The following is a 15,246-nucleotide window of genomic DNA, read 5'->3' on the forward strand; positions in this document are numbered from 1 at the left end:
TCTACTGTATATGTGATGCACCCTGGTATATTCCGGACGCGGGTACATGGTGGATATCTGTTGAGTAGTCTTTGTGCTGTGTTGCAGATCGAGAGACGCCTGGACACGGTCAGAATGGTTTGTCACAATGCGCACAAGAAGCTCCTGGGCTGTTTGCAGGGGCAGCCGGGCACGGACACAGACAAGAGATATGTAAGTTTGGGAGGCCTGGGAGCAGAGCCTATAGGCGTAAAGGTATGGGTGGCGAGCACAGCAACTGTAACCGTAGAGCGACATACCCTGGGGACCTGAACATCTGATGCATAAACAATGTAACCGGGAGGCATAGAGCAGCAGGCACAGGGAATCCCAGCGCTCTCATTCTGACAGTGAGACGGTTATAGCGGGGAACACAGGGAACATTGTTATACAAAGAGTGTAACTGGGAGACACAAAGAAACGCTCACAAGGATGGAACCTGAGCACTTCTGTTCTTCACGTGGGGGCATGAACCGGGCAGTGCAGAGGGTCTGATTCCTTTGCAGCGCTGGCATGAACCGGGCAGAGGGTCTGATTCCTGTGCAGCGCTGGCATGAACCGGGCAGTGCAGAGGGTCTGATTCCTGTGCAGCGCTGGCATGAACCGGGCAGTGCAGAGGGTCTGATTCCTGTGCAACGCTGGCATGAACCGAGCAGTGCAGAGGGTCTGATTCCTGTGCAGCGCTGGCATGAACCGAGCAGTGCAGAGGGTCTGATTCCTGTGCAGCGCTGGCATGAACCGAGCAGTGCAGAGGGTCTGATTCCTGTGCAGCGCTGGCATGAACCGAGCAGTGCAGAGGGTCTGATTCCTGTGCAGCGCTGGCATGAACCGGGCAGAGGGTCTGATTCCTGTGCAGCGCTGGCATGAACCGGGCAGAGGGTCTGATTCCTGTGCAGCGCTGGCATGAGCCGGGCAGTGCAGAGGGTCTGATTCCTGTGCAGCGCTGGCATGAGCCGGGCAGAGGGTCTGATTCCTGTGCAGCGCTGGCATGAACCGGGCAGAGGGTCTGATTCCTGTGCAGCGCTGGCATGAACCGGGCAGAGGGTCTGATTCCTGTGCAGCGCTGGCATGAACCGAGCAGAGGGTCTGATTCCTGTGCAGCGCTGGCATGAACCGAGCAGTGCAGAGGGTCTGATTCCTGTGCAGCGCTGGCATGAACCGGGCAGTGCAGAGGGTCTGATTCCTGTGCAGCGCTGGCATGAACCGGGCAGAGGGTCTGATTCCTGTGCAGCGCTGGCATGAACCGGGCAGAGGGTCTGATTCCTGTGCAGCGCTGGCATGAACCGGGCAGAGGGTCTGATTCCTGTGCAGCGCTGGCATGAACCGGGCAGAGGGTCTGATTCCTGTGCAGCGCTGGCATGAACCGGGCAGAGGGTCTGATTCCTGTGCAGCGCTGGCATGAACCGAGCAGAGGGTCTGATTCCTGTGCAGCGCTGGCATGAACCGAGCAGAGGGTCTGATTCCTGTGCAGCGCTGGCATGAACCGGGCAGTGCAGAGGGTCTGGTTCCTGTGCAGCGCTGGCATGAACCGGGCAGTGCAGAGGGTCTGATTCCTGTGCAGCGCTGGCATGAACCGAGCAGTGCAGAGGGTCTGATTCCTGTGCAGCGCTGGCATGAACCGGGCAGTGCAGAGGGTCTGATTCCTGTGCAGCGCTGGCATGAACCGAGCAGTGCAGAGGGTCTGATTCCTGTGCAGCGCTGGCATGAGCCGGGCAGAGGGTCTGATTCCTGTGCAGCGCTGGCATGAACCGGGCAGTACAGAGGGTCTGATTCCTGTGCAGCGCTGGCATGAACCGGGCAGAGGGTCTGATTCCTGTGCAGCGCTGGCATGAGCCGGGCAGAGGGTCTGATTCCTGTGCAGCGCTGGCATGAACCGGGCAGTACAGAGGGTCTGATTCCTGTGCAGCGCTGGCATGAACCGGGCAGAGGGTCTGATTCCTGTGCAGCGCTGGCATGAACCGGGCAGAGGGTCTGGTTCCTGTGCAGCGCTGGCATGAACCGGGCAGAGGGTCTGATTCCTGTGCAGCGCTGGCATGAACCGGGCAGAGGGTCTGATTCCTGTGCAGCCGCTATAATCTGAACTGGAACCTATATACAGGCATACCCCGCATTAACGTACACAATGGGACCGGAGCATGTATGTAAAGCGAAAATGTACTTAAAGTGAAGCACTACCTTTTCCCACTTATCGATGCATGTACTGTACTGCAATCGTTATATACGTGCATAACTGATGTAAATAACGCGTGTGTAACAGGCTCTATAGTCTCCCCGCTTGCGCACACCTTTGGTACATGTAGGGAGCCGGTATTGCTGTGCAGGACGTGCTGACAGGCGCATGCGCGAGCTGCCGTTTGCCTATTGGGCGATATGGCCTTACTCGCGAGTGTACTTAAAGTGAGTGTCCTTAAACCGGGGTATGCCCGTAACCCATATAATGGGGGCTTTATACCTGTACATGAAATGATGCACACAGACGCAGTGTTTGTCATTATATAATTCCCCACTGTTTTTGTGCATTCTGATTTCTGCAGAGGAAGCTCCCTCTCATGGGTGCGTCGCAGTCCATGCAGGACGGGTGCGCTCAGCTCAGTGATGACACCCTTTTGGGGTAAGTTCCTGCTCTTGTTGCTGACTCTGTAAGGTGTGTGTGTTGTGCCTTTCAGAACCATTCCCTTTTGAACTTTTCCATCCAGCATTGCATTGAAAAAATTAAAAGGAACACATTAGAAGGATAGATCATGCCAAACTAACCTTATTTGTTTCTTTGAGGAGGTAGGTAGGAATTTAGACCAGGGTAATGCAGTTGATGAGGTCTACTTAGATTTTGCAAAGGCTTTTGATACGGTTCCACACAAGAGGTTGGTGTACAAAATAAAGCAAATTGGACTCAGTAATAATATATGCACCTGGATTGAAAACTGGTTGAAGGACAGACAACAGAGGGTTGTCATAAATGGAACCTTTACAGGTTGGGCTAAAGTCGTGAGTGGAGTACCCCGGGATCGGTACTGGGACCCCTGCTTTTTAACTTGTTTATTGATGACCATGAGGTTGGCATCGAGAGCAAAGTCTCCATCTTTGCTGATGATACTAAATTGTGTAAGGTAGTAGAATCAGAGCAGGATGTAATTTCTCTCCAGAAGGACTTGGAGGGATTGGAAACTTGGGCAGGTAAATGAAAGGTTATGCATTTGGGATGCAAGAATAAACAGGCGACTTACAAATTAAATGGGGATAAATTGAGGGAATCCTTGATGGAGAAGGATTTAGGAGTGCTTGTAGACAGCAGGCTTAGCAATAGTGCCCAAAGTCATGCAGTAGCTGCAAAGGCAAACAAGATCTTATCTTGCATTAAACGGGCAATGGATGGAAGGGAAGTAAACATAATTATGCCCCTTTATTAAGCATTAGTAAGACCACATCTTGAATATGGAGTACAATTTTGGGCTCCACTACTTAGAAAATACGTTATGGAACTGGAGCGAGTGCAGAGAAGAGCCACCAAATTAGTAAAGGGGATGGACAATCTAACTTATGAGGAGAGGCTAGCTAAATTAGATTTATTTACTTAAGAAAAAAGAGGCGTCTAAGAGGGGATATGATAACTATATACAAATATATTCGTGGACAGTACAGGGAGCTTTCAAAAGAACTATTTATCCCAAGGGCAGTACAAAGGACTCGGGCATCCCTTAAGGTTGGCGGAAAGGAGATTTCATCAGCAACAAAGGAAAGGATTCTTTACAGTAAGGGCAGTTACAGTGTGGAATTCATTACCCATGGAGAGTGTCTAAATTCTGTTGTCTAAATTGAGCACAGGTTGAACTTGATGGACGCATGTCTTTTTTTCAACCTCATTTACTATATAAGAATACTATATTTACTTCATTTTTTCACATGACATACGGGAACACTTGGGTCACTGAAGCAGGACTTGAGCAGTGCCTTTATTGCCTACATTTCAGAACCCAATGTTTGTGAAGTCACAGTATTGATCTGCAGAGTACTAATAAAGCTGGCTGCAGGGGATGATGGGGGTAACGTCCCTCTTGTTTTATAGCAAGACGTTGTATTCATGTGGGGACGCAGAACAGCGACTGGCACAGGAACTCTCTCAGCACGAGGTCCAGATCGAGAAAGACATCCTCGAGCCATTAATCCAGCTTGCAGAAGTAAGTCTGTCTCCTCAAACCATGGTCCATTTCTGTGCATCTGCACTGCCTCTTCCAGAGGATGCACAATTGAGGAAAGAAAGGGCCTGTATCCCACTCTCGTCCCGCCCACTAAATCAGGGGTGCGCAAACTGGGGTGTGGGATTTTCTAGGGGGGCGTGGCGGCTGCAGAGGCCCTGCACTCTTCCCCCAAACATGTAAATTAAATGCCGGGGGAGGCGTACGGCCTCAGCAACTTCCCTTACCTGCTCTCAGCCGGCTTTTTGGCGACACGTCACCATGATAGCGTGGCGTCAAATGGCAACGCGTCATATGACGCGAAGCCTGAGAGCAGGTAAGGAGAGGGCGGGGGGATCGCAGACAGGTGGATGCGAATTGTAACGTTTGCGCACCCCTGCACTACATGGTGACCGTGGGACATAGTCTGTTGGTCCCAGCTTAGACAGGCGCAGGTGACCTAGGGCCCGTTGAATTGTTGCCTCCCCCAGGTGTAGAGAGAAATCGGCCACAGGCCTTGTTCTTGTAGATTTGCCACCAACGCTGTTACATGTGGGTCATTTAGGTTTCACCGTGTAAGAACCTTCTTCCTGCTCTGAGTACCGAGTACTGGAGCAGCGATCTCTCGCCAGTCCTTGTGACGTTTCGGTCTTGTGCCCCCGCAGTCAGAAATCCCCAACATCCAGAAGCTGCGGAAACAACTGGCCAAACTGGTGCTAGACTGGGATTCGGCACGAGCCAGGTGAGAAGAGGGGGGTTCCTGGATGGTCAAGGGAAGAGGAGACGGTGGGAGGGGGGGTCCATACTTTGTCAAGGGGGGTGGCGGGAAGTGGGGGTCTTTGCCTTATCGAGGAGCGAGGAGACGTGTCCTCGTCCTGTTGACGAGAGGGGAACCTTGACCTGCCAGTGGCAGATGTGGGTGCTAATAAAGGCAACTTGATCCTATTCCTTAAATCCCCTTACACCAGTGGTTCTCAACTCCAACAAAATACCTTTTTCTAGACAGTTTTTAGAAACCAAAAGTTGAACAACCTGTAATAAATGTGTTTGCTCAAGAAGTTGTGCGACTTGGTTATGGTGACACCGAATATGATCTGGTTAGTAATTGTGGAAGTAAACCAGGGAACAGTGTCACCCATGGGTGCCGGAGAGTAACTTCAAGGGTTCCCTGTGAAAAAACGATTTGCTTATAGTGCATCAACCCGAATGCTGCAATGTTTTATGAATTTATTGCAAAGAAAGATTTTGCATTACATTTAAAATAACAGAAAACCCAGAATTTTACATTTACAGTAAATTATGAGAACACGGTCATTGTAATTAGATTGTAATAAAATACATATTTTCATTTTTCTTTGAACGGTAAAGAGATGTGATGATGAGATGGGGCACCCTGGCAATAGGAGCCTCTCAATAGGTGCCCTGTGGGTGAGAAGGTTGAGAACCCCTGCACTAGGCTGTAGCTGAAACCCGCTCCTAGCGCAGCCGTGCAGGGGCAGGCTCAGAGCGTTCAGTGCGCGTCTCGTTTGCAGGTGGAACCAGGCGCAGAAATCCTCCGGTGCGAACTTCCAGGTGCAGCCCGGGAAGATCGACTATTTGAAGGAGGAGATGGATGAAGCTGGCAACAAGGTGGAACAATGCAAGGTGCGTGTGTGCCGGAGACAGCTGGCAGTGTACATAGAGTAACACGTGTGTGTGTGTGTGCCGGAGACAGCTGGCAGTGTACATAGAGTAACACGTGTGTGTGTGTGTGTGTGTGTGCCGGAGACAGCTGGCAGTGTACATAGAGTAACACGTGTGTGTGTGTGTGCCGGAGACAGCTGGCAGTGTACATAGGGTAACGTGTGTATGTGCGCGCGTGCGCCGGAGACAGCTGGCAGTGTACATAGGGTAACACAGGTGTGTGTGTGTGTGTGTGTTGCACCAGAGAAAGCTGGCAGTGTACATAGGATAACGTGTGTGTGTGTGTGTCTCACACACACACCTTTTGATCCTGCAAACATTTTTCAGTTGAGGGGTTTGCAAATCTTGTTTCTGGGTGTGAAAAATAAATGGTTTGTAAAAAAATAAAACGCCTACTAAGTTGCTCTATATTTTTAACCCATCCAGCAACAAAGAGGTTAAATGGATCCCTAAATACCATCTTAATTTCTCCCTTCTCTGCAGGACCAGCTAGCGGCCGATATGTACAACTTCATCTCCAGAGAAGGGGAATACGGCCGATACTTTGTCACGGTGAGTTTGGTAGCGAGGTTATCGGTGCAGTGTTCTGGGACGCATTGCTCGGTTGTGCACGGCGTTTGCTGGTTCCTCTGGTAGTGAAGGGGTTAAGTACCAGTCCCACTGCGGCCGTCTGCTCCACCATTCCCCTCTCACCATGTGCATAATCACTGAGGCTTAGAAGTAGTGGCTGAAGTGCTATATAACAACAAAAAGCAGTGATACTGTGACCTGGTGGGCTAATCCTTTTATACGTCAGGAGCAAACTCTTTGTAATTGGGTCTGATGTACTGACTCTCCCCAAGGTGCAAGCTGGGGCAGAGGCGCAGAATGTGATACATCTCATTATAATCTGTGCACCATGTAACTCCCCCCATCTCCTCCTACTGACTCTCCCCAAGGTGCAAGCTGGGGCAGAGACGCAGAATGTGACACATCTCATTATAATCTGCGCACCATGTAACTCCCCCCATCTCCTCCTACTGACTCCCCAAGGTGCAAGCTGGGGCAGAGACGCAGAATGTGATACATCTCATTATAATCTGTGCACCATGTAACTCCCCCCAACTCCTCCTACTGACTCTCCCCAAGGTGCAAGCTGTGGCAGAGACGCAGAATGTGATACATCTCATTATAATCTGTGCGCCATGTAACTCCCCCCAACTCCTCCTACTGACTCTCCCCAAGGTGCAAGCTGGGGCAGAGACGCAGAATGTGATACATCTCATTATAATCTGTGCCCCATGTAACTCTCCCCAACTCCTCCTACTGACTCTCCCCAAGGTGCAAGCTGTGGCAGAGACGCAGAATGTGATACATCTCATTATAATCTGTGCCCCATGTAACTCCCCCATCTCCTCCTACTGACTCTCCCCAAGGTGCAAGCTGGGGCAGGGACGTAGAATGTGATACATCTCATTATAATTTGTGCACCATGTAACTCCCCCCAACTCCTCCAACTCCTCCAACTGACTCTCCCCAAGGTGCAAGCTGGGGAACGCAGGGTAAAGGTGGCACAAAAGTTCTTTGCTATATAGATGCAGGATGAAAAAGCCATATTTTTGCACCCAAATTGCCTTGATGCATAGGCCCCTTCATTGTGGTACTCTGTACTCCTTTGTGGCATCGCACTTCGATCACTGCTTGTAAAAGCCATCATCACACATGCAAGAAAAGTCGCCCTCTGGGATGGAGTGGCTGCTTTCTTGCAGAGCGCGCGCCTCGCCTCACGTGTCCGTATACTCATTGTGTTTTGTTTCTGTGTGGGTTCTGTCTTCAGTTGTTAGAAGCACAAGCAGATTACCATAGAAAAGCACTAGCTGTCTTAGAAAAGGCACTGCCCGAAATCCAGGCCCAGCAAGGTAAAGTCCTGCCGCTCGCCCTCTTCTCGCACACTCCCGGCTGCAGCTTGGTGCTGTCTCTCTTTTTTCTATACGTATTATCTATGTGTTTCTGACTCTATGGTTAAGATTTAGGGAATCACAGGGCAGTGTCTTGAGATCACCCGGGCTTCCTACCCTGCTGCTGTCTTCTTACACACTCTGGCTGTTGCTTCCAGGGCTGCTCTGCTGTTTGTGGCGCTATCGATGGCTTTCTCTCCCTCTGTCTGTCCTCTCCACATCTTTTCTTGTTCGTTTCTTCTCATTCGATCTCATCTTCCACTGTTCTCTTTATTTCCTCTCTTTCTGTACATTTATTCATTTCTTCTCTTGGTGTCTGACTGTTTCTCTCCTTGTCTCTCCTTGTCTCTCTTTTTCTTTCTATTGTCTTCTCATCTCGCCTCCTTATCTCGCCTCCTTTCTCCATCTCATCCCACCAATCTCATACCGTTTCCCCTCTCTCTTTGTATCCCTCTTATTTACCCTGCTCGCCCCTTCCTCTCCCCTCCCATTCCTCTCCCCTCCCATTCCTCTCCCTCCTCCTTCCTCTTCCGTCTCTCCTCTCTCTTCCTCTTCCGCCTCTCCCCTCTCTTCCTCTTCCGCCTCTCTTCTTCTTCTCCCCTCTTCTTACTTTTCCGCCTCTCCTCTTCTTCCTCTTCCTCCTCTCCCCTTCCTTCTTCCTCTTCCTCCTCTCCTCTCCCCTCCCTTCTTCCTCCTCTCCCCTCCCTTCTTTCTCTTCCCCCCCTCTCCCCTCCCTTCTTTCTCTCCCCCCCCTCCCCTCCCTTCTTTCTCTCCCCCCCCTCCCCTCCCTTCTTTCTCTCTCCCCCCTCTCCCCTCCCTTCTTTCTCTTCCCCCCCTCCCTTCTTTCTCTTCCCCCTCCCTTCTTTCTCTTCCCCCCTCTCCCCTCCCTTCTTTCTCTTCCCCCCCTCTCCCCTCCCTTCTTTCTCTTCCCCCCCTCTCCCCTCCCTTCTTTCTCTTCCCCCTCCCTTCTTTCACTTCCCCCTCCCTTCTTTCTCTTCCCCCCCTCCCTTCTTTCTCTTCCCCCACTCTCTCCCCTCCCTTCTTTCTCTTCCTCTCTCCCCCCTCTTCCTCTCTACCCTCCCCCCTCTTCCTCTCTCCCCTCCCCCCCTCTTCCTCTCTCCCCTCCTTCTCTCCCCTCTACCTTCTCTTCCTTCTCTCCCCTACTCTTCCTCCTGTCCCATGCTGTCTCTCTCCTTGAATGCTCTGATAAACTCCTTAGATAAGTGGACAGAGAAGCCGGCGTTTGGCACTGCGTTGGAGGAACACTTGAAGCGCAGTGGGCGAGATATTGCGTTGCCAATTGAAGCCTGTGTAATGATGCTGCTGGAGACCGGCATGAAGGAAGAGGTAGTGTATATACAATTATGGGCATTAATGAGCTTTCCTTATCATCATTTTTTTTTTTTTTTTTAATATATAATATATTTTTCCTGTCAAATATACATTTTATTTTAAAGCAGCAAAACGTGAAATCTTATGGGGGGTTTTTTTTAAATCAATTTTTGTAGTATTAGAAAAGTGACTTTAAAAAAAAATATATATATTCGACTCAATGCCATTTTTAATGAGTTTTAAAACATCCATTGATTTATTTAGCCCACCTCCCCAGCAGGGCAAGATCTTTGCAACACTTTCCTGTTTGTGATCATTTGTTGCCAATGTTCCCAGCAGTTTGAACTGCACACTGTAACAATATATAGAAGGATACATTGTAGCTGCTGCTTTACACTGACTGAAGGATTGAAACTGAAAGGCAGCCATTGTTAGGCACACAGTCAGGATTTTGACAGATTTATAACAGGAGCAGAAAACGATTGCCAGCGTAGGTAAGAATGTAGAATGATACGTTTCCGCACACTTTACATATACACATAAGGAAAATAAATAAAAAGGGGGAAATAGTATTGCTGCTTTAATTAGTCCTTTCGGACAGTGGATCAAGTACAGAAAGCCTGAGCAGTAAAGTGATTTTGTGACATTCCTCCCCTATCCCACTCCCCATATATATATATATATATATAGATATATATATATATAGCCAGCTTAGCCATTACAACCAACCTCACACTGATGATACCCATCAAGGTTGAAACATGTCTGTGAGTGGGTTTAATGGCTTTGCATCTCATCCCAGCCTCTGTTTAAAAGCTGTGTTTAAAACAGAATGCATTGGCTTGAGGATTTGCTTGTGTAATACGAGCGTGAGACAAAAGGTGGCACTGAGTGCTCATTTGCATGTCATTTCCCAGAATCCCTTGCTGCAGTGGAAGCGCTGTATGCTGGGCGATAATGGGTAAAGACAGGGTTGCAGACCTGTCTAAGACATGCAAATGAACATACAGTAATATTTACAGTTGATAGGATATATATATCTATCTATCGATCGATCTATCAAAGACATTGATGTATCTTGATATAAGACTGTCCTTTTGTAAGATTCTGGCAGTTTTTTTCACAGCCGATTCCCATATTTAATTATACAGAGCAGCCCATCCCCAGTGTATAATTGGATGCTGCTACTCATGGTGCCTGACCTGTGACCTTTAACCTGTGACCTCTTGCAGGGTTTGTTCAGGATTGCAGCCGGAGCCTCCAAACTGAAGAAGCTGAAAGCCGCACTGGACTGTTCCGCCTCTCAGCTGGAGGAGTTCTACTCGGACCCACACGCTGTGGCAGGTGGGTTATCATTGGCTAGCATGGGAGTTTATCCAGCCGCCCAACTCTGGCGCACGGTCTCCCTCTCACTTTGGAGGGTGCAGTTCTTGGTTCTAGCCCTCCTTTTGCACCCTGATTAAAGGGAACACTTTGATTTGCTCTTGATTGCGTGTACTCTTAAACCGACCCCTCCATGCAGCATTCATACGTTGACTGAGCAAGAGCTATTAACGTTCCACAAAAGCAAGGAGCTGAGTTCCAAGAGCTTGCACTCACATTGAGTGCAATTGCAATACATCACTTCAATTTGTTGAGTGTGCGAGGGGTTTAGGATAAGATTGAGTGGATCCCAGTAGATTGACTGTAAACTCATGGCACATTCAATGGATTTAATGGGTTTTCACTTGAAAATCAGGACAGGACCTCAAGAGCTTACAGTCTGAATGAGTGGGTCCCTTGTCTTCTGTGCAGGTGCTTTGAAGTCCTATCTGCGGGAACTGCCGGAGCCTCTGATGACTTTCAGCCTCTATGAGGAATGGAATCAGGCTGGAAAGTAAGGAAACTTTGGGAATGATGGCCACACTTAATGGGGTCTCGGCCTCTCACTGACGTTGAAAACCGCTTCAGCTGTGAATGGTCTAATGCAAGGGTGCTCAACTCCAGTCCCCCAGGGGCCACCAACAGGTCAGGTTTTCAGGATATCCCTGCTACAGCACAGTCTTCGACTGAGCCACTGATTGACCCACCTGTGCTGAAGCAGGGATATCCTGAAAACCCGACCTGTTGGTGGCCCTTGAAGACTAAAGTTAGCCCCCCCATGTCTAATATGTGGCAAAAAAAGACCTGCAGTTTGCCTGATGACCACAAAGTGGCGACAGACCGCACATTCTATTGGGTTTGGTTTTCCAATTTGCATCTCATGGCTATTCTATCAGCCCAAAAGGTTTTAATATGCGGCTTTTAAACAGTCTCGCTATCGTTATTTCTCCCTCCGTCAGCTGTAGGTTTCGATTAAAGTAATATTAAAGCAAAATAGTGTTTATGCTGACCCTAAAAATTGTCCAGCTCCTTGTTTCTTAAATTGCTTTAAAATGAATAAAAAGTAGTGACTCCCTATATAAGTTGCATGTCATTACCCAGAATCCCTGGCTGCAGTGGAAGCACGGTTTGCTAAGAGATAATGGGGCTACAGACCTGTCTGAGGCATGTGAATGTGCTCACACTGTGGGATTTTAATTTATTGTTAAATTGCTTAGTAATTCAGCCGCCCACTGCAAAGGAAACTCGCAGGAATAAGCCTTGCATACTGTATACTCGGTAATATTCATATATGTGCGGTTTGGAATCAGGCTTTGGGGTGCCAAGTTGAGAAGTTTTTATTTTACTTGGATTATGAAACAAATGCTAAAAATAACAATGACCCGATTGCAGTTCTAGTTAAGATGCTGCTGCACTTTTAAACCTTTGCTTGTGAGCGAGGCCGCCAAAGAATTGCTTTGCAAATGAACTGGCACACGATGAGCCAGGCTTGTTCTCCATGTGACTTCTTCTCCCCAACTTTACTGTGCAGCATACAGGACCAGAATTCCAAGCTGCAGGCGCTGTGGGTCGTGTGTCAGAAACTGCCCAAAGCCAACCTGGAAAACTTCAGGTAGAGTAACCCGGGGAGAGGCAGATCCCTGTCACACGAAAGAAAAATTTCAATGAAGTCCATACCTGTCCAGAAAAACATGTTACATTGCAGGGGTGGGCAACTCCAGTCCTCAAAGGTCAGCTTTTCAGGATATCTCTGCTTCAGCACAGGTGGCTGAATCGGTGTCTGTCTTCTACTGCATCACCTGTGCTGAAGCAGGGATATCCTGCAACCTGACCTGTTGGTGGTCCTTGAGAACTGCAGTTGGCCGCCCCTGTTACACAGAGACATAATAATTGTAGTTGAAATAAGGCAGGGGTGCGCAAACTTTCCCTGCCTGCGCCCCCCTGCCTGCGCCCCCCTGCCTGCTCTCCAATCCCCACCCCCTCCTTACCTTATCTTCAGCGTCAAATGACACGTCGCTGAAGAAAATGTAAGGGACGTTGCAGAGGCCTCAATCGATCCCCTCTGCATTTAATTTAAATGCCTTGGGGAAGAGCGGGGGGCCTCTGCAACCGCCCACCCTGGAAAATCTTGCGCCCCCCCCTCCCGTTTGCACACCCCTGAAATAAGGCAACCAGTAAGTCCAGTGAACTCTTGTTTAAGAGGAGGAGGTATGACAGGGTTAATAATATGCTGGTTAGAAATACACAAGCGTGTGTTTACACTTCCTACCAAGGCCTCTCACACACAATGTGATCTCGGCTTATCTCTCTGCGCCTCCTCGGTGTCAGCTCCTCGGGTGAGTCTTTTTTTTCCCCATGTGCCTCAGGCACCAAAAATCTAGATTGTAAGCTCTGCGGGACAAGCACATGCGCCGCCAAAGAATTCTATGTATAGTGCTGAGTACACTGTCGGTGTTATACAAGAAAGAAAAAATCTATTACTTTCTGTGCAACGTAAACTGATATATTGTGGTATTACTTTTTTTTTTTTGGCAGAGAGGCAGGTAGAAAGTTAATTTCCAAGCAGGAACTTTGCAGGGACCCTTATTGCTCATCACTGCAAGGCATCAGCCTGCTGGTTACTTGTTACTTTAACCAATCTGCAGGAAACACCATTGCTGCTTCTCTTTCAGGTATCTAGTCAAGTTCCTGGCCAAGCTGAGTCATAGCAGCGACATTAACAAGATGACTCCCAGCAACATCGCCATTGTATTGGGTCCCAACCTGCTGTGGGCAAAGCATGAAGGGTGAGCATCAAAAACCCCAATGTGTTACCGCTCACCTCTATAAGGCCAACCGTCTATCCCCCCGCAGACTAAAGCGCTCTTCCCACTGTCCCGTTCCCAATGTTCTCCTTGGTATGAGATGTTATTGTGTGACTTTGTCACTGTGGCACATGTTTGCTTCTCTGCTACCAACTAATTATTGTAAGAGCTTCTCAGGCTGAAACGACTCCCCCCAAAATTAATTCAGGCGCTTTATAGTTCCATTATAAAGGATCGTGGAATGGTCTTGAAGTCAGGGAGGAAATTGGGTTCTTTGTAGGCTTCTTGTAGTGGCTTATTATCTTTTATGGATATTAGGCATCTGATAAACGTGGTGTGGTGGTGTGGTGGGGCGGTGGGGGTTAGGGTGTTACTCTTGGATATCCAAGCTTGTGGATTTGACCCAATACTAACACACACACACACACACACACACTATTTTACTTTGTAATGTTGAACAAACCACGTCACTTCTCTGTGGCTCTGCGTATCCGCACCTCTGTGAATAAATAGAATATATTGATCTCTGCACTATCATTTCTTCTTGTGTTCTCAGCCCATTTACACTACATACAAATAAGGTTTATGTTGGACCTATGGATGGTCTCACAATCTGTATTATAAAGGGCTTTCTTCCTGTTGTACCCCATAACTAAAACAACCCAACATTCAGGATTGGGGATACCATGGGCTGAGACTGATATCTGATGGTAACCCAACTACTGAAGGCATGTTGATATTTGCACAAAATGTAAACTAGGGGCATGTAATATCACACATTTGGCTTTCCTGCAGAGGTCTGACCTCTGTGGAAGTCAGTTGATGCACTGCTCACATTACAGCTCCATGTATAAATGATTTAAGCTCCCGTGGGAATTCCTTGCCGGAGACTGACTGACTGCTGGCGTTCCACGTGTCCAATAAAGTATTTCCTTTTGCAGAACCCTGGCTGAAATGGCCGCTGCAACGTCTGTTCACGTGATGACGATCATTGAACCCATTATCCAGCATGCAGACTGGTTCTTCACTGGTGGTAAGAGGTCAACCGTACATCAGTCTATATCTATAGATATTGACTTGGCTTACCCCTGGTCTGCTCATTGGTGGATATTTTCATCTTGTGATTGACTGATGAATAGCTTGTTGCGTGGTTGGCAAAGGTGGGAGTGGTTTGTTTGGACACCATGTTCATCACCAGTACGACTGGTTAGTGCCTTTTACACTTCATGTGTCATTTGAAATTGCATATGAAGACCTCTTTGCCTAAGTGACCATATGCTCTCCATGCTTCCTCACCTCCATTCTCTTTCACCAGAGGTGGACTTCAATGTTTCCGGGGCTTTTGTCCCTGCTGTGCCCATCACGCACCCCAACCACGTGTCCCACACTGGGAATGATATGGTGTATGAGTTTGGACCAATGGAGAGGAAGAGGCCCGTGAGCATGGCGGTGATGGACGGAGACCTCCTGAAGAAAGAGAGGTGGGTGTTAAGTAAACCACAGTGCGAGGTCACAGATAGAAGGGGAGTCCTTTTTATTATAGCCCCTTCACCTGCAGCTTAAACTCCCCAGCGCCAGTACAAAGGGTCTCATCAGTTGTTACATCCTCACCATAGTTGTCCCATGAGATCTGGGTTGTCCATGGGATTGGTGAAAAGAAAATGCTGTTGTGTAGGCAGCAGAAGCATGCATTTCCTTTGCACAATAGGAACCATTTTACTCTGGGTAATGCAGAGTCGGCTCTAAGACACTTAGTAAGGACATTCCCAATACTAAACGATCAGGGGAGATGAGACTTCGCATTGTTCTCATGAACACCAATACAATGATGATGATTACCCGCCTGAATCTATCTCTGGTACCACATTGACCACATCTGTCAGGGGTTTCCACCATCCTCTTCCCACGCATAGATTTTGCTCAAGCCGTCTTCTCTCT

General features: G+C 48.6%; 2 protein-coding genes across 3 annotated transcripts in view; one reads left to right on the forward strand and one right to left on the reverse strand.

Annotated features, from left to right (window-relative positions):
• The window catches only part of ARHGAP17 (Rho GTPase activating protein 17), a 23,999-nt gene continuing 8,753 nt past the window's right edge, over positions 1-15,246 (forward strand). For both annotated transcript variants that reach the window (XM_075565673.1, XM_075565674.1), the window contains exons 1-14: positions 1-192; positions 2,553-2,629; positions 4,082-4,193; positions 4,856-4,932; positions 5,723-5,834; positions 6,357-6,425; positions 7,690-7,771; positions 9,030-9,157; positions 10,375-10,486; positions 10,937-11,018; positions 12,036-12,116; positions 13,177-13,290; positions 14,250-14,341; positions 14,624-14,789. In XM_075565673.1, coding sequence (XP_075421788.1) covers positions 16-192; positions 2,553-2,629; positions 4,082-4,193; positions 4,856-4,932; positions 5,723-5,834; positions 6,357-6,425; positions 7,690-7,771; positions 9,030-9,157; positions 10,375-10,486; positions 10,937-11,018; positions 12,036-12,116; positions 13,177-13,290; positions 14,250-14,341; positions 14,624-14,789 — 1,481 coding nt within the window. In that variant the 5' untranslated portion in view covers positions 1-15. The remainder of the gene's footprint in view (positions 193-2,552; positions 2,630-4,081; positions 4,194-4,855; positions 4,933-5,722; positions 5,835-6,356; positions 6,426-7,689; positions 7,772-9,029; positions 9,158-10,374; positions 10,487-10,936; positions 11,019-12,035; positions 12,117-13,176; positions 13,291-14,249; positions 14,342-14,623; positions 14,790-15,246) is intronic.
• The window catches only part of LOC142463215 (testis-expressed protein 47-like), a 24,378-nt gene continuing 21,217 nt past the window's right edge, over positions 12,086-15,246 (reverse strand). Inside the window, exon 8 of the transcript XR_012787390.1 lies at positions 12,086-12,144. The gene's annotated coding sequence lies outside the window, so the exon portion shown is untranslated. The remainder of the gene's footprint in view (positions 12,145-15,246) is intronic.

Source organism: Ascaphus truei, chromosome 11 (genome assembly GCF_040206685.1).
Source record: "Ascaphus truei isolate aAscTru1 chromosome 11, aAscTru1.hap1, whole genome shotgun sequence".
Taxonomy (NCBI): domain Eukaryota; kingdom Metazoa; phylum Chordata; class Amphibia; order Anura; family Ascaphidae; genus Ascaphus; species Ascaphus truei.